General features: G+C 52.8%; 10 protein-coding genes across 10 annotated transcripts; 5 read left to right on the top strand and 5 right to left on the bottom strand.

Moving 5' to 3' along the window:
* Nucleotides 1-483: 483 nt before the first annotated feature.
* On the top strand, nt 484-1146 carry TrAtP1_005488 (uncharacterized protein; the record flags this gene model as incomplete). Its single annotated transcript, XM_014089283.2, has 1 exon — nt 484-1146. The coding sequence occupies one exon, from the start codon at nt 484-486 to the stop codon at nt 1144-1146; it is 663 nt and encodes a 220-aa protein (XP_013944758.1).
* A 154-nt stretch (nt 1147-1300) lies between these two features.
* Nucleotides 1301-2000, bottom strand: TrAtP1_005487 (uncharacterized protein; the record flags this gene model as incomplete). The annotated part of the gene is made up of 2 exons (XM_014088956.1): nt 1301-1602; nt 1655-2000. 2 exons carry the CDS (start codon nt 1998-2000, stop codon nt 1301-1303), a joined length of 648 nt encoding a protein of 215 aa, XP_013944431.1.
* Nucleotides 2001-2916: 916 nt separating this feature from the next.
* TrAtP1_005486 (uncharacterized protein) lies at nt 2917-4167 on the top strand (the record flags this gene model as incomplete). Its single annotated transcript, XM_014089284.2, has 3 exons — nt 2917-3211; nt 3451-3553; nt 3618-4167. The coding sequence occupies 3 exons, from the start codon at nt 2917-2919 to the stop codon at nt 4165-4167; spliced, it is 948 nt and encodes a 315-aa protein (XP_013944759.1).
* A 2715-nt stretch (nt 4168-6882) lies between these two features.
* On the top strand, nt 6883-7624 carry TrAtP1_005485 (uncharacterized protein). Its single transcript, XM_014089286.2, has one exon. It carries the CDS (start codon nt 6991-6993, stop codon nt 7249-7251), a length of 261 nt encoding a protein of 86 aa, XP_013944761.2. The 5' UTR covers nt 6883-6990; the 3' UTR covers nt 7252-7624.
* Nucleotides 7603-9613, bottom strand: TrAtP1_005484 (uncharacterized protein). The gene has a single exon (XM_066112729.1). The coding sequence runs from the start codon at nt 9273-9275 to the stop codon at nt 7815-7817; it is 1461 nt and encodes a 486-aa protein (XP_065968814.1). The 5' UTR covers nt 9276-9613; the 3' UTR covers nt 7603-7814.
* A 658-nt stretch (nt 9614-10271) lies between these two features.
* TrAtP1_005483 (uncharacterized protein) lies at nt 10272-10742 on the bottom strand (the record flags this gene model as incomplete). Its single annotated transcript, XM_014089288.2, has 1 exon — nt 10272-10742. The coding sequence occupies one exon, from the start codon at nt 10740-10742 to the stop codon at nt 10272-10274; it is 471 nt and encodes a 156-aa protein (XP_013944763.2).
* Nucleotides 10743-12753: 2011 nt separating this feature from the next.
* On the top strand, nt 12754-13640 carry TrAtP1_005482 (uncharacterized protein; the record flags this gene model as incomplete). The annotated part of the gene is made up of 2 exons (XM_066112728.1): nt 12754-12782; nt 13361-13640. The coding sequence occupies 2 exons, from the start codon at nt 12754-12756 to the stop codon at nt 13638-13640; spliced, it is 309 nt and encodes a 102-aa protein (XP_065968813.1).
* Nucleotides 13641-13820: 180 nt separating this feature from the next.
* On the bottom strand, nt 13821-15444 carry TrAtP1_005481 (uncharacterized protein; the record flags this gene model as incomplete). Its single annotated transcript, XM_014089289.1, has 3 exons — nt 13821-14854; nt 14941-15102; nt 15174-15444. 3 exons carry the CDS (start codon nt 15442-15444, stop codon nt 13821-13823), a joined length of 1467 nt encoding a protein of 488 aa, XP_013944764.1.
* Nucleotides 15445-17608: 2164 nt separating this feature from the next.
* TrAtP1_005480 (uncharacterized protein) lies at nt 17609-21075 on the bottom strand. Its single transcript, XM_014089290.2, has 2 exons — nt 20790-21075; nt 17609-20316 (listed from the first exon to the last, which is right to left on the bottom strand). The coding sequence occupies exon 2, from the start codon at nt 20222-20224 to the stop codon at nt 18239-18241; it is 1986 nt and encodes a 661-aa protein (XP_013944765.2). The 5' UTR covers nt 20225-20316; nt 20790-21075; the 3' UTR covers nt 17609-18238.
* Nucleotides 21076-22806: 1731 nt separating this feature from the next.
* On the top strand, nt 22807-25904 carry TrAtP1_005479 (uncharacterized protein). The gene is made up of 3 exons (XM_014089291.2): nt 22807-23599; nt 23682-25414; nt 25481-25904. Exons 1-3 carry the CDS (start codon nt 23357-23359, stop codon nt 25590-25592), a joined length of 2088 nt encoding a protein of 695 aa, XP_013944766.2. The 5' UTR covers nt 22807-23356; the 3' UTR covers nt 25593-25904.
* The last annotated feature ends 315 nt before the right edge of the window (nt 25905-26219 follow it).

Raw genomic sequence — 26219 nt, 5'->3', positions numbered from 1 at the left:
TTGTTACGTGTTCAGATATCGTTGCTACGAAAGGGGTTATTTGACGTTGGGAGATGGTTTTGCTGGGATTTTACGTATTGCTAGTTTACAAGAAGATGATGTGGGTTATATACCAGTGAATAAAATTGACTTGTTTTGTGGCTGATTTCCTTTCACTCATTGCAATGTAATTTTTGAGTTGTACCAAAGATGTGGTTCACCCGTAGACAATGGCTTCATGGCGTATATTATGGTGTGGCGATGTCTTTTCAATGCTCCATCTCGGGCAAAAGTGGCTCTACCCCTGACTAGTGCCCAGCTATGGAAACTGGTCCAAGCTCAGCTACTTCAACAAGCCTGTAGTCTAACATTGATCAATTCTTTGACCACTAAAGTAACAGAAAACAATGCCGTAAAACTTGACATGTCTTTAGGCCTCAAGTAACTATTTTGTACTTGATAACCACAAATTCATCTCCCCCAATTGGGTGGGACAAGGAGAAAATGGACTCGTCCAACAACCAAGACTCGCCGCTCTCCACATCTGCCAACGTCATCGGCATCCTCACCTTTGTCGTGGCCATTGCCGCCGCGGCCTACGCGCGCATCGCTTTTCTGCGCAACAGCGACGACGAGTACTTCCGCGTAAAGACGTCGCTGTCGTGGTACAAGACGGAATCGACGTGGCTGGCGGAACTGCTCCGCGCAATGGACGACGCGCAGGAGGGAGAAGAAGGAGACGAGAAGAAGAGGCTGAAGCGGCAGCGGCGGCAGAGGCAGCAGCAGCAAATGTACAAGTTTGTCATGGACGACTTGCTGAACCTGGAGCAGAGGCTGCTGGACCTCGTGACCGACATTGAGGTCAAGTCTGCGCTGAGGGGCGCTTCTGAGTGGACGCTTCTGCCGAGGCGCTGGGCGGCGGGCAGGGCGAGGCCCTCTGTGGCGGTGTCGTGGTTGGGCGTGAGGACAAAGGCGCTGGAGCTGGTGAGGCAGCGGGAGGCGCTGACGGCGAGGGTGCAGTTTTTGCAGGTGAGCATGGTTTCGGCGCGGATGGGCGATTTGGAGGCGAGGCTGAGGGTGTTTGAGGAGAGGAGGGATGCTGCTTTGGTGAGGGCGGATGAAGATGAAGAGACGACTGAGGAGTGGCAGTCGGATTACGGAGAATGACAAAAAAAAAACATTTTTCTTTTTCTCTATTCGCTGTTCTTGTCGGGAAAAAAACACACACACAACGCTTGATTTTTTGCTTTACCAAACGGCAAGTCAAGGACAAACCAACTTTCCTCTATTTCCTCTTGAAAAAAACAAATGATTGGTTTGCTTATTTGAACGAATACCCATTCGTCCACATGTACACGCCCGTAACGGCCAGGCTGGACACCGCCCACAGCAGGTCCAGCTCGACCACGGCCCACAGCCAGATGCACCCCAGCGGCGGCGCGCGCTTCATGTTGTACATGTAGCCTCTAGCGTTTGTAGTGTAGACGAGCGAGCAGCCGGCGGCGCAGCTCATGGCGAAGAAGAGCAGCTGGCGGAGGGGCCGCTGGAGGCGTTGCGGCAGGCCGGGGACGAGGGTGGCGTGTGGTGTGGAGGGGTGGAGGACGTAGAAGAGGATGAAGAAGGCTGGCGATGGCAAATTAGCACATTGATGTTGTCTTTGAAGAAGAAAATTTACCAAGGAATGCTCGGCCGGCGTTTTGGATGACGCGATCCCATTTAATCTCCGTGCCGTACTGGTTCATCACCAAGACGTCAAACGTTACGTGCAGCGTCGCCAGCGTCGCCGTGTACAGCAGCGCCTCGAGGAACCGCTCCGCCCCGGGCGACATTTGTGCCTCTTCATCGTCGTCGTCGTCGTCTTCGTTTCCGTCCCCGGCAAGCTGTCGTTCTCGCTTGGCGGCCTTTTTGAAGAGCTGCTGCTCATCGGCGAACTGGAGGAGCGTTTGTTCGGTTGGACCCGAGCGGTCGGGCTGGCGGAGCTTGACGGCCTTGGGGGGCTTTTCTTTGCGATTTTTGACCATGGTGGCGCCAGTTGAAATATAGACTGTTTGTAATGTGAATTGAGATCAATAGACGAAAGAGTGGCAGTGTTGATGCAAGTATGTGGTGTTTGCTAGATGGTGAGATACGTGTCTCGTGTTCAGTTGAAGAAAAATAACGGGCTTGACAAATGACATCAAATCGGTCGGTCGGTCGACATCAGCCGAACAAGGCTTGCGGCGGGGCCAATCAGCGGCCACAGCAAAACCTCCGCAGTGGCATGGCAGTGGGGGATGCTTTATCGATAATGCTCTCGGCGATGCCCCTGGCAGTGGCGCTATCGACAGCTGTAAGTTGCGATTTAGAGTGGCACAAGATCGGACGCATCAAATCATACATGGACACTATCTGATGGCACAGGTCTAGCTGTACATTAAAACAGATGCCTAATATCGGCCCCATTCCACAGCTACACCTTGCATCTTGCTGCCAACTGCCGCCTCCATCCCCTCCGCGTGATCCCTCGCCTCGGCCTCCTACTCGTCCGCTGCAGACGTCAAAGGCCGATCCCTTGCAGCACATCTGGCGCGTTTCACCCTGCTGTCCAATGGCCGCCTGCCCGCCAACACTAGATCCAGGCCCTGGAGCCACAGCGCACGGCGGCCTGCAGAGGCGCTTTCCGGGCTTCGCTCCCCACCTTGTCCATGCCGCCTTTTCAATTTTAAAGCCCGCCCATCTACTTGTACCTCTTCCCCAACAAAAAAACCAAAAGCAACCTCGTCCAGAACAACATCGTCGACTTCAAATCGCGGCTCTCCCCTTTTACCCCGGAGCAGCTTGTCCCCAGCGGCCACACACGCGCTCGTCTCCCGCAGCTTCAGCCTCAGCCTCGGCCCCGACCGCAGCCTCGCTTATCGCCCGTCCATCGATCTCGCCGTCATCGCCGTCATCGCCGCCATGCCCGCCAGCCTCAGCCTGCCCTTCAACCTGCCCTTCGACCTCGGCTTCAGGGACCTGCCCATCGACTCCAACGCGCTGCTGGTGCTGGCCGCCTCGGTTGCCGCCGCCGTGCCGTGCATCTACATCTGCACCGCCAACGCCGTGCGCAACCGCTTCCCGGAGCTGCTGGAGAAGCGCGTGTGTCTGCTGATTGCCCACCCGGACGATGAGGCCATGTTCTTTGCGCCGACCGTGCTGGCCCTGGCTCGCCCCGAGACGGGCAACCACGTCAAGATTCTCTGCTTGAGCTCAGGTATGGCGGGCCCGTCTGTTTCGTTGCGAGCGCCCAATTGCTGGCGTCTCCATGTCTGTGGCTTTCCGTGCGGAGGAAGAGGAGGGGGAGGACCCGGATGATCATGTCATGTGGGGTGTTTTCACTTGTGGAGTACTAGCACACGCGACAACGACGAAGAGCAGAAAGCCATGCGGGATGATGCCGAGAAGAGGACTTTTGCGCACATGTGAATGATGGACTGACGTGAGCTCTTCTAGGCAATGCGGATGGGCTGGGCGAGACGCGAAAGAAGGAGCTCATCCAGAGCGGCCTGGCCCTCGGTCTTCGCGACGAGTCCGACGTCTTTGTCGTCGACAACCCGTAAGTGCCGCCAGCCTCTACAGGCGCATCGCAAAGACGACACTGACACAATTGGCATCTGCAGCAAGGACTTCCCCGACTCCATGACCACGCACTGGGACGAGACCAAGATTGCAACCCTCCTCACAAAGGCCTTTGCGCCGCAGCTTGCGCGCCAGCGAGCCGAAAACGCCTCGGAGCCCACGGCCAACATCGACGCCCTCATCACCTTTGACGGCCAGGGCGTGTCGTCCCACCCCAACCACATCTCTCTCTACCACGGCGCGCGAGGCTTTGCGAAAGCCCTGACCGAGGGCAAGCCCGAATGGAAGAGCCCCGTCGACGTCTACACGCTCAACACCGTCAGCCTGCTGCGCAAATACTCGGGCGGCCTAGACCTCTTCACCACCATTGCCTCATCACTATTCACCCCGAACAAGGACCCTGAGCGTCCGGAGAAGCTGGTTTACGCCAACAACCTCATCGGCTCAGAGCCCAGCCTGGGCACTGCGCTGAGTGCCATGACCACGGCGCACAAGAGCCAGATGGTCTGGTTCCGCTACCTGTGGCTCGGATTCAGCCGATACATGCTCGTCAACGACCTAAGACTGGAAAAGGTCGACGAGGAGAAATGAAGTTGAAAACTCGCAAATATGGAAATAACAGGGGGGGAAAAATGAAAGATATTCCGAATCAATTTGAACAAGACAAAGCAAGCTTTACGAGAATGACGTGTAGAGAAGCCAACAAGGTAGGGAATCTGGGACATAAATGGATCATTGGAGGCGGAAAGGGGAGGTGGGAGGCGTTGCATGAGCGGCGTTTTTGATTGAGAGCCGGTTTCCTTTTTGTTACGGGAGATGTGTGAAATGACTTGCCTAGATCTATTTCGAGTTTTACATTATGACGATGACATGCATCTATGTGTCTGTCTTTTACTTACATTGTGACGCTGGTCTTTTTTCGCCGTTGTTGTTTGGGGGCTAGGGATTTCCTGAGAATGTTGTTTCTTTGAAAGCTGATATTAACGAAGACGACTCCATAACGCAGGAGACTCTGCCGCCCGCTTTTTCGAAGCAATACCTGGAGACATTTGTCTCCTTTCTCTTGTTCCAATATCGCTTGGCTGGCCCCTGTCGTACTTCAAACCATTGGGCAGCAAAGGGGTATTGATGCTGTGGACAGTCGACGAGTCTCGACTTGCCGGCAAATAGCGGCCAAAGATTGCTCGAGGATTCCAGAGCTTCATCGGCTTTCTTCATTCAAAAACATGCTCTCCATGCTGCCCGTCTTCTACAGGGCTCGATCGATTGCTTGGCAACCGCGCTCCTCAACTTGATGCCAAGAGAGGATCAGAACGAATTGTAGGCGATTGGCACGGAATGTCAAGCCGGGCTTGGGTGGATCTCTGTTTTATGAGGGACTGGTTGGGTCTTGAAGGTATCCATTTCCATTGCCGGCGGCTACATGTGGGATTTGCAATGTCTGTGAAATAGCTATTAGGCTGCTCATACTGCCATCAGTTCTCCGCATGTTTGTCACACGCTTTGTAGAGGGAGTGCCCAATGCGATACTACGACTCTCATGTAATACATGATGAAGCTGGAGCAATCATTGTAAGAATCAAAGTCAAAAAGCAACGGCTATCATCGGAGAAGACAACAACAAACAACATCAATGCCACGTTCTCACGAACATCATGTGTTTTACACCAGCTTCAATCATTCGACGCAAAACACGAATGTTTAATGCGCCCCCCTTTACACTCGTAGAAATCACACGAAATCGTATCCACACAAACAGCATCATGACGACGAAACGTTCAATCCACGTGGGTAGCAACGTATCCATCCAGCAGAAAGGAATCCATCGCCCCCTTAGCAACCGAAGCTGACCGCAGCCCTGAAAAAAAAAAAAAAGTTGCACGCATCAACTTGAAATCCAACAAAAAAAAAAACCAGGTCATTCCAAAATTATACAATAAAATCACAAGCTAGCAAGGCCCCAGGTAGTAATTATTACGGCAAAGAAACCACAATCAGGCCCTGCGCAGCTCCAATTGTCTCGCCACGGAGTCCACTTACACGCCACCATTCGCCAACTCTTTCTCTCCTCTTGCAACCTTTGTTCTTATATACGGAGTAAAAGATGGAAACATTGTATGCGGTACTCCACTACGGCAGCAAATAATTTCAAGCCACAGTGGACGAGTACCGTACCTAGCTAATGCGGATCCCGGCCAGGCGGGTCTCACGGCACAGAAAAGAGGTTCGTGACTCTTTGGTAAAAAAAAACTTTCATAGGGCTGCCATGCGGGAGCCAAGGAGAAAAGGGGAAAGGGGGCATTTGCTGAAGAAGATGAAAAATTGCGGTGATGCTGTGGAGATGCTACTTTGTCATGAACACGTGTATGGAGATGGTGATGCCCAGAGATATCCACCATGTAAGGACGTATCTACTTGTGATTTCCAAAGTGAAGCTATTCACAATCTCTGCAAGCCATACAGAGATCAGTCATAGCACATGCAGCTGCCTGGAACCAGTGAGTAATTTGTAGAAGCTGCTCGCAGCATCGCCAGTCACGCCGAACCATGCAGTCATCGCCCACGCCGATGGCCCGATCAGGTCCCATTCCAGCCTCCCTCCCGCTTCCATCCACTTCTGCAGCTTCAGCTTCCAGCTTCCAACACATCAGGCTGCTATACACGTAAACGCCCCGTCCCCAGCCATTGACCAACCCAAACCCTCGTCACACTCCAAAACAAACCAACGTCTCATCAAGCCACATCGAATCACAGAAGAAAAAGAAAAAAAAAATTCACACAAACCAATTACAGATCCCTGTCTTTCGGCCCGAGCGAGCTTAACCCGCGGTTTACCGTGGTACGTACCTGCACTCTGGTACCTGAAAAAAAAGAAAATTTCCCTTCTTATTCTCCGGCTGACTCAGGAACCAACGAAGCTGAGCCACACCTTCTTGACTAACCCCACTTTTTCGAATCACAGGCAAGAAAAAAAACCTGCAATAGTGTCATGGGTTTTTTTTTTCTAAAAAAAAGGAGCTTCGTTCTGGCTACGATCGGGTTGTGGGTCACCGGCACTCACGAAGAGCCTGTGGAGCCCCTTCGTTTTACGGACGGATCCGCCGTGTTTGTTGCCAAAAAAACATGTTTTTTCTCATGGAAAGAAAAATTTTGTTGTAGCCTTGTAAGCTTGTAGGTATACGCAAGGGGGCTAAGGGGATGAAGGATGGAAAGTCGCGGCATCGTGAAAAGTACGTACCAATGGAGTCGTAGAGGAATTGATATATAAAGGAGCTGGTGGGCGATGGCATTCAGATGAAAAAAATATCACCAGCATCAGCATCAACAAGCTTCAATCACCACAAACAAAGCTTCACTTACACACAAAATCACCATCTACTACTTCTCTTCCACTTTCTAAACAAAACCACCAAAATGTTCATCGACGACCTCGTCTACATCCGCGCTCACCTGAGCACCGGCAAAACCCACCCCAAGATCTTCTCCCCGACCTCCTCAGCAACCTCCTCCGCGGCGCCCACCCCGGACAACCGCTCCATCGCCTCGGTCGAGAAGAAGCACAAGAAGAGGCTCAGCATCTTCTCTTCCTCCAAGCCCGGCAAGACCATTGGCAGCGTCACCCAGACAAAGGACCACTCCCTGCACTACCAGCAGATTCGCCCTATTATCCACTAAAAAGGAACAATCCTTCAAACTCAAAACTTTCAAACGATTGAACGACCACAAATATGCTTTCTTACTTTCATTAAAAAAAGAAACATATACACATAAAAGTTTTTGATTTCTTGGGCATGGGAATTTCAGGGGCTGGGAGCACGCACACACAAAAAGTTTTTTCTTTTCTTTTTTTTTTTTTTTACATCCAAAAGAGTATTATACATATACCCATTTGATTCGATTCGCAAGGATACCTTTTATTACAACGGGAGAAGGGATATCGGAAAGGATGCTTATTGGCATCTAGGCAGGAGGAAAAGGGAAAGATAAAAAGATCGGTTTAGATATCTACTTCAAACCATTTAATAATCACACAAAATTCTCATTCCTTAATACTTGTTTCTGATGCTTATAATGTGAAATGATATATATCTTCATGTAAATAAACAACAGTTCAATCGCGAATGCTGCTCCCCATAATCCATCTCATCATGTCCGGTATAATAACAAGCAACCTATATGTTTCCCCTACTCCAGCGCCATGTTATACGTCAAAAGAAAAAAAAGATGATCCCATACACCTAGAAATGCACGCTCTGCTTCTTCTTCATCTTCTTCCTCTTCTCCTCGTCACTCTTCCCCCCTCCAAAGAAACTCAGCGCACTCACCCGCGCGCCCGACGGTCCAGCATAAGGCCCCAAAGATCCCCCCGGCACTGGCGGAGACAGCTTATTGCGGCCATTCCTCTGCGGCTGCTGCTGCTGCTGTGAAGATGGTGCCGGCCCTGCGCTGCTCGGTCGCGGCGGGGGCGGAGGCTGGAGATTGTTGACGACGGGCGGGCCGTACCAGCGAGTGCCCATCGCTCCCAACGCTCCAGACATTGTCGTCGCCGCATTTGGTGCCTCAGAGGGCCGCTGTGACGAAGAAGGCTGCGGCGGCCATTGGCCCTGCACGCCGTACTCTCGGCGCAGACGCTCCGTCTCGGCATCGACCTCGGCTTGCCGCCACCGGCGTTGCGCCTCTTGTTCCTGTTCCCGCTGCAGCATCCGCCTCGTCTGTTCCTCCTCCTGCCGCACAAGGCGCTCCCGACGCTGTCGCTCTTCCTCGGCCACCATCGCCTGCAGCCGCCGCGTCTCTGCGTCAATCTCGGCCTGCTTGGCGGCATTGCTGTTCGGCGGCGGCCTCGCCGGGGGTGCAACGTTGCCCAATGCACCCGACACAAGCGTTGGATCGTTGGGCGCCAAAGGCCGTGAGCCTCTCCTTACACCACCTGCCGGAATCGTGCCGGTGCTGGAGATGTTGAAGGGGTTCTGCCGGGGCGCAAAGTGCAAGTCTCTGACGACGACGGCGCTCAGCAGCAGCACAACCTCCAGGCCCTTGCGGTCCTCGACCTCGACGCGCGCCATGTTGGGCTCGTAGATGCTCAGCGCGTCGCCCTGCTTCTCGCTGCGGTACATGGCCACGGTAATGTCCGGCTCCTTGCTCTTCTTGCCGCCCACGCTCTTGCCAGACATGTAGCACGTCATGTCCTTGTTCAGCCGCCCGTCGCGCTTCCAGTGGAACAGAATCTTGGGCGACAGGTCCGACACCTCGTTGCTGCCCGTCTCCTGGTCCAGCTTGCTCGCGCTGGGCAGCTTAAAGGTGCGCTCGGGCATCTCAAAGCCCCACGAGTCGGTGCGGTTCCAGCCCCCGGCGCTGCGCTTGACGGCGATGGCCTGGTCCGGGTTGTACAGCAGCACGGCGAAGGAGTCGGGCGTGATGGGCACGTTGGGCGGCGAGCCGCTCTGGTTGCGGAGCTCGGCGGCCGAGAGGCTGGGCTGCTGCATCTCGGGCTTGACCAGCACCTCGCCGTAGATGACGGACTGGTGCTGGGCGTCCAGGAGGGCGACGGCATACTGGTTGGCCGAGGCCGAGGGCGCGGGCCTCTGGAGCGTGTAGGCGCGGGCGGGATCCGAGCCGTTGTAGGTGTAGAAGAGCGTCGTCTGCAGCGCATCTTGCTTGGGAGAGGCCAGGCGGTACGTCGGGAAGCTGTCGTCGAGCATGGCGCGAGAATGAAGCCGTCACCGATTGAGACCAGAAAGTTGATAGAAGGGTGATGAGAAGAAGGTCCAAGCAAGTCAAGAGTCCAGCGGCGCCAGAATCAGCCGGTCATCTCGCTCCAATCCAAGGCTTGGCTTCGACGAGCCTATAAAAACGAGGTTGCACCAAGCTGAGACTCGAACGTTTCCAGCAGAGGGGGGGAAGGATGCTGAGGATTTCCGCCTGCAGTAGCGCCAAGCTCAGTCGCTGCTCGAAACGCCAATGGAATCAATCAGTAGATGGAATCAACTAACAGCTGAATAAAATATGGTGAGAAAAAAAGATTGAAATGAGCCCCAAAATATGCCTACAGTAAAGGATTCAGTTGATCGCGGCTCTTACTTACGCACGACTGTGGCTCCCCGCCAACGTCATTGCTCGTGGCAGACACGCTGCGCCACAGCCGCGCGACGCTCTGCTGGACCGTCAAATTGGACGCCCCAGTCCAGGGTGGCTGTGCCACTGAAACAGCGAGAGCCGGTACGTACCTTGCCTGCATCGTCAAGTCTGCCTTTTTCACCTATTGGCCGCTATCATTAGAAAGGCACACAGCATCGAAGCTTGCCTGCTTTATTCAATCATACTGCAAAACCTAGTTATAAAATATTGGTATTAACTAATTAATTGTTGTTCATGTAATTCTCATTCCATTCGTAAGCACCTCAGCTCTGCCTATCCTCATTAAACTCGTCAGCTCTGACGACTTATACCCTCGCAAACATGAAAGCCAAAACCCAACAAGAGCATGTCGATCCATCATCGCCATAAGCAGAAACGCCTAAACAGACTCCATCCCGTAACGTATTATCCCAAATGATTTTCCCTTGGCAGACAAGTCCCCGGATATCCCTGCTTTACCGTCATCCAACGCCGTGTAAGTGTGCCCGCTTTCCAAAAGATAAAAGTGAATAGTAAAAGTGCAAGTCATTGTCCCAAACATTCGATCAAGGCCCTCATCTTCAAGCCTCCTCGTGGCTCACAGGATCATGGCTCTCATAACTTCCTCTCTCGTCCTGGCCAACCTCCCACGGTCTCCTCTGCGGCCAGTTCTGGTTCACCCAGGCCTCGTCCTCGAGTATAACGAGTCTGCGGCGGATGTTGTCGTTCCTCCTCTGCAGTCTCGTCCTCGGGCTCTTTCTGAGGCAGGGCAGCCAGCAGCACAGCACAAAGCTGAGTATGATGCCAATGGCCACGCCGATGAAGAATCCCCGTAGGATCCTCTCCCCGCTGTTGCCGCCCTCGGCAATGTCGCCGAATCCGTGACTCTTGCTGGTGGGCGTTGGGGAGGATGTTGATGTTGATGTTGCCATACTTTTGGTGATGCTGGAGATGATATCGGTAGCTGTGGGTGTAGCACTCGGACTTGGACGGGGAGGACCCTTTGGAAGATCCGGATTAGGCTCGAAGCTCATGCGTGTTATAATGCCCATCTGCATGAAACCTTGTTAGCATGGGTAAATAGCAATGGTAGACATGTTGTGCAACATGTATAATCATGGCAGCTTGGAATAAATCTAACCTTGACAATGTATAAGTGTATCAACCAGTATGGTGTATACTCTCCTCCATTCTAGCCGCCCAAATGCAGTATAGATGTGTAAGGTGGTATCCGAACAAGGAAGCAGGACAATAGTATATTATGACAGAGTCCTAGGCTTTTCTTTCGAAACCGAACAACAATAGTATATTTTCTCTAGTATAGCCAGATTGTAGACGTATGCCAAGAAAAAGAGATTCCCAAAACGCAAGGCGACAACCACCTCTTAATAAGAGAAAACCCCCCAATCACCCTCCTCGTCGAACCCGAGGAAAACGAGACCCGGCAGAAGCAAAGGATTCCCGCACTAGAGACGACTACCCAATACAGTAACAACAGCAACAACAGTCAGACCCAAAACGCCCAATTCCAAAAACGGCACAAGCACGTCACAAACTTTGCATCCGCGCGTGTCCAAGTCAACTGGTCACTAATAGAGCAGAAGCAAACCCCCAGCTCTATACCCGCCGCGATGCGATTGGACGCCTCTTCATCGAAGCCCTGAACGCCGGCGATATGACTCAACCGGTAGTGTCCATAGCGTTTCGTTAAAAATGTGGCTTAAGCTCTGTGGAGAAGCGGGATAGGCAGCCCTTCCCAAACTACGAGGTGCTGTAAGATGCGTCTTTAGTGCTAGCGGAGACGAAAGGAATAATTGTGGGTGAGCCGAAGCCGAAGCCGCCTCTCCCATCCAACACCGACCCCCGAGTTGTAACCAGTCAATAACATGAGCCTCGTCCCGGGTGCGGCAGCCGTTTGCAAGTGACAGCGGCGATCAATGACGGCAAGCCGACAAAAGCTGCTGTTGATCCAGTTCCCATTCGGCTTCCATTTGTAATACCACCAAGTGCCGTGAGCCGGGCTGCCTATAACCCGAAGATGGCACTGCAACAACGCATGGAAGAGGGCCGAGCAACGCTCCAATCTGAACCAAAAAGCCCATCTGACTGACGCAAGCCATACATTTACTTCATGGCAAAAACAAACAAGCAAGACAGGTCCCTATTCTCACATAAGCACCTCGCGACTCGTGCCCTAGCTCGCCCGCACCCAAATCTACTACCTAAGCGCCGCACCTTGATAGAAAGGAAAGCTATCCATTGTGCCCAGCAGCTGAGCTAGCTAGACTGCATATTCCTTTTTCGTCTACGCAAGTCGTACGCAAGTCGGTGTACGCAATCTGCTCATCGGGTACATGTAGCCCAGCCTGTTAACAACGTACGACTGTCCACGTTCCCGTCAGCACGTATTCCTCGTTTCGCCCCACCAGTCCAGGCAAAAGACGCACATATACATATATATATACATAACAAAGCAGCCTTCACCTGGAGCTACCCTTGCTTCTTAATTATTCCATCCAGAACAATGCCGCGTAAATCTCTAGAAGCTCCGCCGCAGCAAAGCCACGCTTAGTCCGAGTCCATTAACTAACAACTCCAACATCACACCATCTACCTAGTAGCTCGACGCCAGCCAAACATCGCTCAACTCTAATTCCTAGCTTCTCGCTTCCCTTGTAGACCACAAGATCCGATTACGGAACCGCATTTCCGTAACTCGATCATCAAAGAATCATCATTCAGCCTAGCCAAGGAAATGCACATATTCATTCACGGCTTATAAAGCAAACGCCCTCGAATCGCTAATTAAAGCTCTTTGCCATATGGGATGCTCTGCAGCTCGGCCACGTAGTAGCGGCTGTCATGTATTATTCAAGCTCCGTTGTCCAATGACCAGCACGGCAGCTACATGAAGTTGTGGACCCTCTAAAGGCGTATACAACTCAAGCTCAAATAATTTCTGTCCATCAACATCTCTGAATAATATTCTCTTTTTATCAGGGAGGTATATCAGTTTGAGTTAAACCCACTTACATCTCATCTCCGACTTCATATCGCACCATCATGATACATTATAAACCTATAAAAGGGTTGTAAACCGTACTCTTACTCCTATTATCTTTGCACCATAGAAATCTGTGTAAAATATATTGCTCCTATTCTTTCCATAGTCCATTATTTCTCCCCTTCTCTCACTCCAATTCACAGCTCACATCGAACCCCTACAACACAATTTTCAGAGACCTACCCGCCCATCTCACAGAGAGCAACCCGAGACAGACAAGAAAAAGCTCAATACCAAGTACCAACACATCACGCTACCAATACATTAATCCCAGAAATACCCATCACACATGCACATTCACTTCTTCACCTAGTCCACAATCCACAACCCACGCACTCCTCGTAAGGGGGAAAAAAAAATGATTAAACGACACACCACCCTAGCCCTTCCGTTTTTTGTTTCCCAAATCTGCTATTGTACACAAAAATAAACAATTCCACCGTGTTTGCTTGTTTGTTTCCCCCTTCCCCCCTTATTCCCTCCTTTCCTCCAAATGTGTATATATATCTGTGCAGAGGTGGGTGCCCAGTATATTCAAAAGCAAAAAAAAAAAAAAAAAAAAAATCCTCGCCCGAAATACAATTGTGTCAATATGATCATACATAGATCAAACGAGTCCAAAGCCGGGAGCTCTGTCGGTCGAATCCTCCATTATAGTCCGTTCACCTGGTTTCAGGTCTGCATCATCCCCAATGTCACAAGCCCCATTATACTGAGGCATCAGTTCACTCCTCTGGCTCCTGAGAAGCCTGCCGGCGCAGCAGTCGTCAACCTCGCCGGGCGAGTAATGGGCACAACGCACATCATTTGCTCATGCATCAATCAACCACATAGAGCAACCGCCCTTACACGGACTTACAGCCAGGACATGGGTTGCAGAGTATAACTAGACAAATCCTCGCTATCCTTTGCTCGCTTCCGCTGCGAGATATTCTTTCTTTTTCCCAACCAACTCCATAATACGCCCCAATGTATATATCGCCGTATCATCCAGGTTCCAAAAGCAAGACCCTGTTGGCGAATAGTAAAACAAGTGTGAGTACAAAGTCAAGAGTCTGTTTCCTCTTCAGATGATGCCTCCCGGCGGGTCATATGGCGTAGCTCCTCTGGCCGGATCCATGCCCATGCCACCATCCGTCTGGGCGCTATTAATCTTGCGCAGCATAAACATGGGCTTCTTGCCCTCCTTATCCAGCTGCTTAAACAGGATCAGGGGCTTCTCATCCATGCCGAGACAACGCTCCTGGTCTCCGTAGACGATGTAAAGGGCATACTGGTCCCAGGGCGCATTGATTTGATACTTCTTCAGCGCGGCCGGTAGCACCTTGTGGCACGGATCGTCCATTTCCACTCTAAACGACTTGAAGATTTCGACAGAGCTATTTGAGCCTGGCGTCTCGGGGACGGGCGTTTCGCGACGTCGAATCGATCCGGACCCGGTGAGCTTGTTATCTCGTGAATTGTAGCTGAGATCGGAATCGACAAACGTCGTCCTTACGGAAGGCGTGGTAGAGTTGTAAGTTCGAGATCCCAGAGTAGTTCCGCTCAAGTGATTCTGCGGCGATGTGGGCGATGGTACGGCTGGCCAAGGATAATTTGAAGCCGAAGCGTAGTTTGTGGCCGAGGCGGATTGGCTGCCGCCATTCATGGCCGCCAGATGCGACGACGACATGACTGCCCTCTCAGCCGCACTGGACGGGTCCAGCGTCTGCTCCGACATCATTCGCTGGTCGTGCGTGGCCTGTGTCGGAGAGTTGTTCTTGGGCGTCGCTCCAATCAAGATTCGTCGCTGGGAATACTGTCGCTTGATGCCTTTGTCGCCGGGCTGGGCTCCGGGCGGCGTCGGTGCGGGCGGAGAGAGGGTGGACTCGTATGCGTATGCTTGGCCGGGGCCGCTGACATTCGGCAGCGGGTGCTGAGCATCTTTGACAAGCCGCAGTGCCGGCAGCATATCTTCTCTGAGGCGCTTGAAATCCTCATTCATGCGCCGCAGGTCTTGCTCTAGGAGGCTCATCCGCTCGTCTCGCAGCCGCAGCTGGTCCACCAGTCGTTTGATATCTTTGAGTGTTGCAGTAGCATATTGAGCTTCGGCATCGGCGGCTACAAAGTCACGAGAGAAGAAGAAAAGTCAGCCGATTAACCAGTCCCGGTTTGTGCAGAAACTTGGAGATGCTCGGGGGACTTACAGAGTGGCAGATATTGGTCGCTCTCAATTGGGATATCCTGAGCCTTTTTGACGTCGTAGACGCTCTTGAGGATCGTCAGACGGTGACCAACACTAGCGATGCCCATGCTCTTGAGATCGTCGTGCAGCAGGGCAACCAGGGCCTCGCCAACAATGTCGTTTTCTGTAAAGACGCGCCCACGATCAGCCAAAATGCCTCCCAGCCATGTCATCCTGCCATGGTCAAAAACGTACCTAGAAATGTGTCGGCATACTGCGGCAGTCCGATGGCACTGATAAAGTCGGCGCACTCCTCCGCCGTCCACTCGGTGACGATGGTCTCGGGCAGACGGTCCATGCTGCTGCGATGGCCGTATGTCGTGGGCGTATGCTCTGCAGACGTCGACAGCTCAGAGCCTATAGGCGATGTCTCGGAGTCGCCCACCGGCGAGTGGTCGCCCAGGTGCTCATACTCGTCGTCAGCGTCCGACTCGGCGTAGCCCGTGCCTCCTTCAAAGCTCATCATCTTGGGCAGACGCGGCGGCAGCAGGAGGTCCGTGGCCAGCGCCTCTTGCTCGCTCAAGTGTTCGTTCTCTCGTGCAGGCGCAGTGTCCTCCCCTATTTAGTTTCTCTTTTCGAATCTCTCTCTCTCTCTCTCTTCTCCCTTGGACCGCTTTTTGTCCCTCCGCCGACACGGGATTCGACAGCAGAAGCGACTGTGTTCGAGATGGACGGTTGTTTTCGCGGCGTCGAGCTTCGCTTCAGGGGAATGCGGGCTGCGTAGGCAGGAATTGAGGCACCACGAGAGGAGAGCAGGGCGTGCGGAGGCGAGCAGAAGCGCCGGCGGGCGGCTAACTGGGCGATGGGTGCGGACAGGGTCAGCAGCGGTTGGACAAGGACGAAGGAAGCAGCAGAAGGTGAGAAATGCTCTCGGCCACGGCCAGCAAAAGATGTGACGAGAAAAGAGCTCGCAGCACGCAACAGAGAAAAGAAGCGTTTTCGTCGCTGTCGATGGTCGCTTGCAAGCTGCGAGGAGGGGCAGCAAGGCAAGGAACGAGACGAAACCTGGGAGCCTTCGCGTTGGACTTTCGCAACAAGCCCGAGTGTCAAATCTCGGCCAATAAATGCCAGCCGACAGGCACAGGTGCGGGCGCCGGCACAGGCACAGCAGCGCCGCAGGTCCCGGTACCAGCGCGGCAGCGGCTCGCGCAGCAGCACGCCGTGTACAGGTACCCGGCGCAGGCAAGCCACTGCACCAAGAAAAAGGGCCCTGGGGGCTGCTGCTAGCCGCCTGCAAGTCCACTGCAGCACCAGCCCGCCAGCGTGTAGCTGCCCATAACGCCGCCGCGGCCTGGGTACCTGCAAACGCCGTTTTCTATTCCAAGCAGCCGTTTGTACTTGAGCCAGGGCAGCGCACCGCTAGCCGCAACGAGGCCTAGTCCCCCACATGAAAAACCTCCTGTTTTCCGTGGCTGAGCACAAGGGGAGAGAAGCAAAAGGGCACATTCGTCTAAGAATCATGTCCATGACACGGCCAATTCTGCCAGTCTGCGGCAACGGCTGGGCGAGCTGAGGGTAGCAATACCAAGGACGGAACCTGCCTCACCCGAGTATCAAGGTGGTATTGCGAGTATTCGAGTCAGGCCACTCTCTTCTGCCCAGGCGGCAGGCCATGTCAACTGCATGTTCCAAGTAGCATCAAACACATGTATATGGAAATTATCGACACAAGGCACCTCATCAATTGAGCCTCTTTGTTGCATGCATCGACATCTAGCTACTAGATACCATATCTAGCTCCCAGTAGAGCCACCAGCTCTCTCGATACAGCCTCGCATGCCCTCTCCCTTGCCTCGGTCCATCTCCCCATCCACACCAATCAGCACATAAAAACCACGATTGATGGCAATCCAAACAAGGCAACTAAATCAACACTCAACTCTTTCCCTTGCACGTGCCGTATGCAAGGGCCCAACGAAGCCATCCTCACCCCCTTGCAGTCGCAGCGCCCTCTCCTCCCATCTTCCAGACGTGTTTTACATATTGGTGAGCAGAATCTCGTATTAAATATCACTAGTAGCAGCACCTGACTCCGTGCCTTGACTCTTTTTCCAAAACACCCAACATTGGCCATGAACAATTCATAGCTCAGTGCTCAATTCCGAGCCGCCCCCAGAGGAAGATCAAAAAAAAAAACCCCCCCAGAAACACCATCTCATACCTCAAACACGTCTCATCTCAACCCCCAACCACCCCCTCATCATGAAACACCAAAAAGCTCGTATATACATACTGCAACTGCCAAGAAAAACTAAAACACCTCCCCCCCAAAAAAAAAACTTGTCGCCCCAATACTATTGCGTTTCAAATTACACATCACTCGTTCTTTTACTTCTCTATTTTCGTCTTTGTTATCGTCCTGGGGTTAGCATTGGAACAATTTCTCGACACCACAGCATACTAAGCCCATCAAGTATCAACTAAGAAAAACACGAACAAGGGTTCATGGCCTCGCTAACCCAGATTCATCCCGCAATTCCACATCCCATTCATCTCCCATGCACCTGATAAGAAACGAAAAGGATTGTCGCTTCAAGGCACATCACAAATCACAAAATGACAGATACTTTTTTCTTGCTGCCCGAGGAAAAATAAAGGTAGCGATATTAAGATGAAAAAAAAAAAAAAATGGCTAACCAAGTTCAACTTCATTAATCATCTGCCTTTAAACAAGAGACACACCCGTCTAAACGGAGCTTTCACCAACTCTCATTCTCTCATATTTACACATGTTCAAGCTTCTTCCCATCCCAGTTAATACCCAATCCGCCGTATATATCCTGCAATTCCACTCCAAAGTATGTCGCCCTGCACTCATGACCATCTGTAATTCTCACATTTCATGGCCGCTTTTTGTCAGGCATTGATCACATTAATTAATTATATAGTAGTAGAAGTATGGCTGACATCAAATCAGAGATAATCGTAATACTCTGCATGATCATAAAGCCCCATTAGTCGAACAATATTATACGGTTTGTGTGTTTTTTTCTTTCTTTCTTTTTCTTTCTTTCTTTCTTTCTTTCTTTCTTTCTTTCCTTCTTTCTTTCTTTCCTTCTTTCCTTCTTTAAACAAGGTGTTGTGTGTGTGTAAATCTCCCATGAATAGCTCAACACTTGACGCCTCAAACACCGGGCCATAGTTTGGTTTTTTTACCCGTTCTATGTGATTTCTTCTTCCTTTGACCAGAGAAGAGACAACATGAGCTGCTCACTAATTAAAAAAAAAGCTGACAGTATAAAAAAAATTATATGTGGCGTTCATCGCAGAGGAAGCTTGCAATCAACGGCACCTCGTCGAATGACCTCTTCGACATCCCATCGAGGAGGCCTGATGGCGACATTGTTAGCCCTCCTCCACTCAGCCTCATTTTCTGGTGCTACACCAGCAGGCAGCGGCTCCAAGCCGCCAGCAATGCCTGATGAGAACTTGATCTGGAGCATGTCGCCAACTTCATCACAGGCTCTGATCATTCGGTCAAGGTCATCTTTGTTATGAGCGGCAGAGATGCAGAAGCGGGCACGCGAGCTGATGAGCGGGGTGGCCGGGTAACCAACGATGACAACAGAGATGTTGCGCTTGAGCATTTCGCGGCTAAAGGCAGGCATCTTTCCGGGGTTGTACAGCAGAACGGGGATAATGGGAGAATCATCAGAGCCAGCAACGATGAGTCCAAGACGCTTGAGTCCAAGGCGAAGATAGCGAGAGTTGAAGGCAATTCGCTGGAGACGCTCCTCGCCCTGGCCAGGGCAAATCTCGCCGTTGATCAGCTTGATCGAGGTAAGAATCTGCATGAGGACAAAAGGAGAAGGGGCTTCGCCGTAGATTGAGCAGACGTTGGTGGAACGGAGCTTGTCAATGATGTGCTTCTCTGCCGCAATGTAGCCTCCGTTGGCGCCAAAGGACTTGGTCAGGGTGCCCATGAGAATGTCAACCTCGGAGGGGTCAACGCCAAAGTAATCACAGACACCACGGCCACGGGGTCCCAGGGCACCAATAGAGTGAGCCTCGTCAACGTACAGGTAGAACTTGTACTTGCGCTTGAGGGCCACAATTGCCGGCAGATTGACCATAGTACCTTCCATAGAGTAGAGACCTTCGACAACGACGAGAATCTTCTTCCAGGGGCGGTGAGTCCTTGGCTGGCCCTGGGAGATGGCTTCACGAAGAACACGCTCCAGGGCGACCACGTCGTTGTGCTTGAAAGATTGGATAACGGCGCCACTGAGGCGAGCACCGACACGGATGGAGGCATGGTTCAGTTCGTCGGAGACAATCAGGCAGCCCTTTGACACGAGAGCAGGGAAGGTACTGGAGTTGGTCACATAGCCCATGGAGAAGACCATGGCCTCTGGCTTTCCGACAAAGGATGCAACTTCGCGTTCAACTTCGAGGGCTAGGTCGGAAGTGCCGCTATCGCCGCGGGGGCTTGCAGCGGTAACACCGTATTTCTTGACACATTCATCGACAGCATCGGCGCAGGGGCCCTGCGATTGAGCAAAGCCGAGGTAGTTGTAGGAGCTCACGTTGAGTGTCTCGACGTGGTTTCCAGTGTAGTGGTAGTTGCGGTTAAGCCTGTCTGCCGTACGTTCCTTGAGGGTAATGAAGCGGCCGGGAACGCCGTACGTAGGTCGAGCAAAGCAGTCATCCAAACGACCCTTCAGCCGGCGGCTGTAGAAGCTGTCGAAATCATCAGTGAGAGGCGCGAGCCCGTTTTGCACTTTGAGGGCGTTGTAGCGCTTTTTATCGCCAAAACGCTTGCCAAAATAATCGCGACAGTGGCCAATGATGATCAAGAAGAGATAGCTCAAGTAGGTGGTCAGGAGATAGAAGTACGGAGGCATATCCTCAATCGGCTCCTTGAACGTCTCGCCATTGGACTGGCTGACATAGCGGTGGGACGGATCAAGCAGAGGGCCAAATTGAGACTCGGCGAGCCGTCGCTGCTCCTGCTCCTCGGCCGATTGCGGCTTGAACAGCATCTTGGTTGGCTCGATGCTGTTGGGCTCGCCGGTCGCCGTCGACAGCGAAATGGTGGGCAGCGACACCGTCGACGGCGAGATGGTGTTCATCTGGCTCTGCGGCATGGCGGCGAGTGGTGACTGATCCTTGGACTTTGGGCTGGAGGAGAAGAGCTGGCTCAGTCGGTTGGTCTTGGAGGACGAGAGACGTCTTTCGCCAGTCTTCTCGGATGCTGACATAGCAGACTGGGTAGAGGAGAAGGGGTTTGCGAGCCGTCGCGGCATGATCTCCACGAGGTTTTAACCGAGCAATCCAACTTGCGTGGTTGGATGGAAAGGTCGGCAGGCCCAGTACAAGGCTTTCTGGGACGAGGCGTCTGGTGGAGGAGAAAAAATCGAGGCTGGTTAGCTTGAGCGTCCAATGGGAGCAAAACAAGATCTCGGCAATGATGCAACCGTATTGTGGGCGTAAACTGGGGGCAGAGGAAGCTTTTGGTTTGTGGTTTTTATTTTTGTTCTGTGCACTGCTTCGGCAGCGACCGCGACGAGCCCAAAGTTACGGCGCGATGCGGTGTGGCCACATACGCTTTTAAGCCTTGCTTAGCAGCGCCACCAGGTTTAGACGTCCGCAGCAGGCAAAGCGTCTTGATGAAGACCCAAACGAGGTTTCAGCTGTGGACAAATGCTGGTATAGGTACTGCCAGTCCACTTGAGAGGGGGGGGAATGGGTGACGAGAGGTGGAAGTGACCCAAAGCCTCATTGATATAAAGAGGTGGGTTTCTTTTGGCTGGGGTTGAGGGCTGAGGCTTTAAAAGCACACACGCAGATCATGCGCCATGCGAGACTTACCAGTCTGAAAACGACGCCGACAACGAAGCTGCACCCGAGTCTCTCGCCGTTGGTAGCGACAGGCTCTTGTTTGGCTCGACTCGGCTCGAATCGAATCGATCGTCGCTTGGGGTCCAGCACAGCCCTGGATGTCGGCGCAACGATGTCGTGACAGGCCAATGCTGCAGTGGAGATCCGAGTCTGAGAGCACCAGGACACCACGCGAGGGGGGAGACAAAGAAATAAAGAGGTCCACGATGGCAGCAAAAGCAGGTTGAAGAAGGCAGGTTTTTGGCCTCTGGGGGGATGTTTCGGCTGGGCTGGACGATAAGGTAAGATGAATTGGCGAAAGGGGGTCCGGCAGCGGGCCAATGAGACGGCGGCAGCGCTGTGCAGGGCCACGGCCAGCAGTGGGAGGGCTCAAAAACAGGCCATCATAAGCTACGCTACTAGAGCGGCAACGCTGTCTGGTTTTTTTCCACCTGCTCCATCAACACCTTTTTTTCCTCGCTTCAGTTCTGCTTCGTTTTTCTCGCTGCTGCCAAAACACTGGGGCTACGGAACTGCGGCGCGCTGCGGCCAAGAGCGTAGCGTCGTCGGGTCGGTCAAAATCAGCCAAGTCGGAATTCAGGAGCGGCCAGACAGGGGGGCTCTGCCCAGCAAAAGTGGGCGCCTAGCCTGGGCCATGGGGCTGTTAATTTGGGCCTTTTTGCGCTGTCTGCTGCCATGTACAGGCGGCTTGAGGTCGATTTCTGGGCGCCTGATGGGTCGGATGCAACGCGGCGACGCCCGCTGCAAGTACCGATGCACCGGTGGTTCTACCAGCGGGTACCAGCCAGCCTCCAGCAGCTCATGTCTCTCGGCAGACATGGGCCAGCAGGCAATCGGCTGGCAGGCTATCGGTTATGGCATCGGATCCCCCGGGGCTGACCAGAGCATCGAACTGCGAGCCTTCTCCGGCATTGCTTCGCGCATTGCTTGGAATGAGGTCATCCGAGCGATATACTGCTCGTCAAGATGCTGCAATTGCAGGTTTATGACGCCGGGAGTTGCCATTCATCGGCATCACGGCAAGGAGAGGCCATCATGCTTGAGCTGCGAGTCAATGATATTCAGATGATACAATGGACTGCGCCGATAATGATGCAACGCTATGCCTGTGTACAGGAGTATTCGGGCATGAACAGGCCGCGACCGGCAATATTGAACACAACAGCAAATACTTACTGTACAGTATAGGCCTACAGCTTCTACGAGTACAGCAACTGCAGAGCTCGTCGCACGACGTTGGGATCTGCAAGGGGGCACCCGCGTGATGACATTTCGCAGCCATCTCTATCGCTCGGAAAGGGGGCGGCGCTGGTAGCGGGAAAGGAAAAAGGGCTGAGAGCTCTGTGAGCTGCGAGCTGCGAGCTGTTGGCAGCCACTTCAAACTATTGCCAGCTGATCGGCTCGCTATAGCTGGAAACTCTCCGAGGAAGCCGGGCGTCCATCATTGGGTGTCTTGATCTAATGTATATATGCCTCCAAGCTGCTGTGCTATCCATTGCTCTTGAACATTAATCACACGAACGAGACATGGAGCTGGGCCTCTATTTTTTTTCTCCTCTTATCTAATTTGCCTCTTCGTTTTAAACTTTTTGGGGTTGGCTCTGACATTGGCGATCCTTTCTTCATTTTAATAAGACGCAAGGGCCTTGGAAACGAACAGTGCCCATCCCATCCCACTCCAGACAGTGGGGGCAAGTGTCTCACTGCTACTGGATGTATCTCGCGCCAACACAGCAAGAGTGCAACCATGCGGAATACACGGAATTGCTCCTCCGCTCAGCGCTCCCTTGTACGCGTAGCCGTAGAGGTGTGGAGTGCCTTGTTTGACAATGTGCTTTGATGATGATGGATCCTCTGCCTGAGCAGTAAATGCCAAGCTGCTACCACAGTAGTGCGAGTATATTCTGTATTGTAAACGCAAAAGTCCTAGCCTCGCTCAAATAATGACACGAAAAGAAGCGATTTGACAGTAGCCACTTTTTTGGTCCTCGGCACTTCTGCATTTCGCTAGATCAAACTTTACGATGCTACGCAGTAATTCCATCTTAAAGCCATCACATGCTCCAAGCCTTCGCTTCGCTCGTCAAAAAAGTCAATCGAGTAGCAGCAGCCACACAGACAGCGTCTGCTTAGCCACATTATCGTTCTCGGTTAGTCACCGCTGCCTGCCTCGGCCTCCAGCCACAGCCTCCAGCCACAGCCCTCCTCCGCAGTAACAGCCGCAGCCTTTCTCCCTCACCACCTCAGATTTAGTCCCGAGGGCTGTCCGCGGGTTGTGACGGCTAAGATGGAGGTGCGCAATCGAAGCCGATTCGGCATTGGGCCAAGTGCCGTCAGCGATGAACCCCAACCGATTTTTGGTCCCTGAATCTGAGTAAACTATTTGATAATCTTGAAATTCCGTTGTGGGAGAGGCAGAGATACGAAATAGGACCCCAATCGACTTCCCTCATTCTCTCTCCTTCGCTTTCGCTTTAATTTTCTCCTCCCCTTCTTCTTCACACTCGACTTCACGGGCTATCCACGGCATATACACCATGGGGGAGTCTATCGATCGCAACGACACCGTTCCTGGCGTCGCGCTGGCAAAGGAGCTCTGGAGACATCCAGACCCTGCGTCCACGCCCATGTGGAAGTTTCTCCAGACGGTGAACCAGAAGCACAATCTGCGTCTGAACGGATACCCGGACCTGTACAAGTGGTCCGTCGACAACGTCGCCCACTTCTGGGACGAAGTGTGGCAGTTTGTGGGCATCGTCAGCTCCAAGCCATATCCTTCGGTGCGTTCAACTCCAAACGATACTGACAATTACCAGCCATGATAGGGTACGTCCACTGACCGGCGCTTCTTCTTTGAAACAGGTTCTGCCACCGAATGCGCCCATGTTCCCTCGCCCCGACTTCTTCTCCGACTCCCTCCTCAACTTTGCCGAGAACCTCCTGTTTCCTCCCACTCAAGAGCCCCTCGACCCCAACTCTACCGCCGTCATCACCACCACCGAGCTCCCAGGCGACTTGCGCTCAACCACCTGGGGTGAACTGCGCGAGGCTATCCGCCAATGCGCCAATGCTTTGCGCGCTGCGGGACTGGAGCCCCACGATGTCGTCGCCGGTTACGTATCCAACCATGTAGAGGCCGTGGTTGCAATGCTGGCTGCCGCCTCCATAGGCGCGATATGGACGGGCATCAGCCCTGACAGCGGCGTCTCTGCCGTGTTGGATCGACTGAGCCAGATTGGACCCCGTGTCCTGTTTGCAGACAACGGCACCGTTTACAATGGCAAGGAATGGTCAAGCACATCCAAGACAAACGACATTGTCGCCGAGCTCAGCAAGATGGGCTTGCACCAGGTCGTCGTAATCAACAACATCAAGGGCGAGCTTGGCATCGAGGACATTGAGGCCCACGGCGTCAAGGCTGTTGAATACCAAGCGTTCCTCGCCAGCGCATCTTCAGAGAATCTCAAGTTCGAACAGCTGTCGCCATCCCATCCACTCTACATCCTCTACTCCAGCGGAACTACTGGTCTCCCCAAGGCAATCGTTCACACAGCCCTAGGAACGCTCATCCAGCACAAAAAGGAACACGTGCTGCACTGCTCATTAACCCCTGCGTCGAGCATGCTCTACTACACAACTACTTCCTGGATGATGTGGCATTGGAGCATCGGGGCGCTTGCTGCTGGAGCCAAGCTGATTCTATACTCGGGATCGCCCTTCCGACCCAACTCGTACATGTCTCTGCCTCGCGTGCTGTCGGATCTCAAGGTCACTCATTTCGGCACCTCAGCGGCCTACCTCACGGCCTTGGAGGCCAACAGCGTCTATCCTGTTCGCGATCCCAGCATTGACTTGTCTCATCTCGAAGCCATCTACTCCACTGCATCACCACTGCCCCCGTCCACCTTTTCATTCGTCTACGAAGCCTTCCCCAAGAACATTAATCTCGGCTCCATCACTGGCGGCACCGACATCATCTCCCTATTTGGCGCTTCTTGCCCTCTACTTCCCGTGCGCGTTGGCGAAATCCAGTGCGCCGGTCTCGGTATGGCCATCAGGGTTGTCGACTCTGTCACTGGAGAAGAAGTGCCAGCAGGAGAGCCCGGCGACCTGGTCTGCGTCAAGCCTTTCCCCTGCCAGCCCCTGACATTCTTTGGCGCCAGCGGCAACGACAAGTACAAGGCCGCCTACTTTGAGCGTTTCGAGGACGTCTGCGGTGTCAAGGGTGCGGTATGGCATCACGGCGACTTTGTCAAGATTCCCGATGCCAAGACAGGCGGTCTCCTCATGCTGGGGCGGTCCGACGGCGTGCTGAAGCCTGCTGGTGTGAGATTCGGCTCGGCCGAGATCTACAACATTCTGATTCGATTCTTCGCCGCCGAGGTGGAAGATGCCGTCTGCGTGGGCCGCCGACGGGCCACGGACACTGACGAGACGGTGTGCCTCTTTGTGGTCGCGACGCCGGAGCACAAGTTCGACGATGATTTGAGAAACCGGATCAAGCAGAAGATTAAGAGCGAGCTCAGCCCGCGTCACGTCCCGGGCGTGGTGGAAGAATGCGGAGGCGGCGTGCCCAAGACGGGCAACGGTAAAAAGTTGGTCATCTCTCCCTCCTCCCCCTTTTAGAAAGCGAAGAAGCTAATTTGTGAAAATCATGATAGAATCGAAGTTGCTGTGAAGCAGATCCTTTCAGGCATGGCGGTCAGGACGAATGCTAGCGTGGCCAACCCCGAGGCTTTAGAGTGGTTTAAACAGTGGGCAGAGACCAATTAATGAGATTAGGCATGGGCAAAAGAGCGTAATGGTGAATGAAATGCATGTATTCAAAAAAGAGGAGGAAACGAAAGATGTAAAGGCAGGATGGGTATGTATCGTGAAAATCCTTGCCGGGATAGCGCTTGGGCAGTATTATTTTGACGCCATGGTGAGGAAATGGAACTACTATAAGCTTTATATATAATTTGAAGTCTTTGTCAATGTATCCCTTGGATTTGAGCTAGCTTGATTTAGAAGCTCCTTAATCATTGCTCGGCCGAGTCGCTTTGCTAAGGGGGGCATAGCACATTAAACGCAGCTAAATCTCAAGGGGATCATGATATCATATATGAGATTTGTCTCTGCCAGCACCCACACCATTCGTAGCATATCAATGCAAGATGAAAAAAAGGATAGTACTAGATATTCCAAGATGAATGTGTGTACTATACAGTAAAATAGCATGCCGCCATCATTTTTCATCTTGTGGATATTCTCCTTGAATAAAAGCCTCACGCAGGTACCGACTCGGAAGCCATCCCCGGGCGAGTGGCACGTCAGGGACTGGTAGCGGTACTACTTCCACCGCAATGTAACGCTTTATTGCTCTAATTCACTTTTTTGCCTTTCCTAATAGGAGAGTCA

Source organism: Trichoderma atroviride, chromosome 3 (assembly GCF_020647795.1).
Source record: "Trichoderma atroviride chromosome 3, complete sequence".
NCBI lineage: Eukaryota > Fungi > Ascomycota > Sordariomycetes > Hypocreales > Hypocreaceae > Trichoderma > Trichoderma atroviride.
This window is presented reverse-complemented; position numbering and strand designations above follow the sequence as displayed.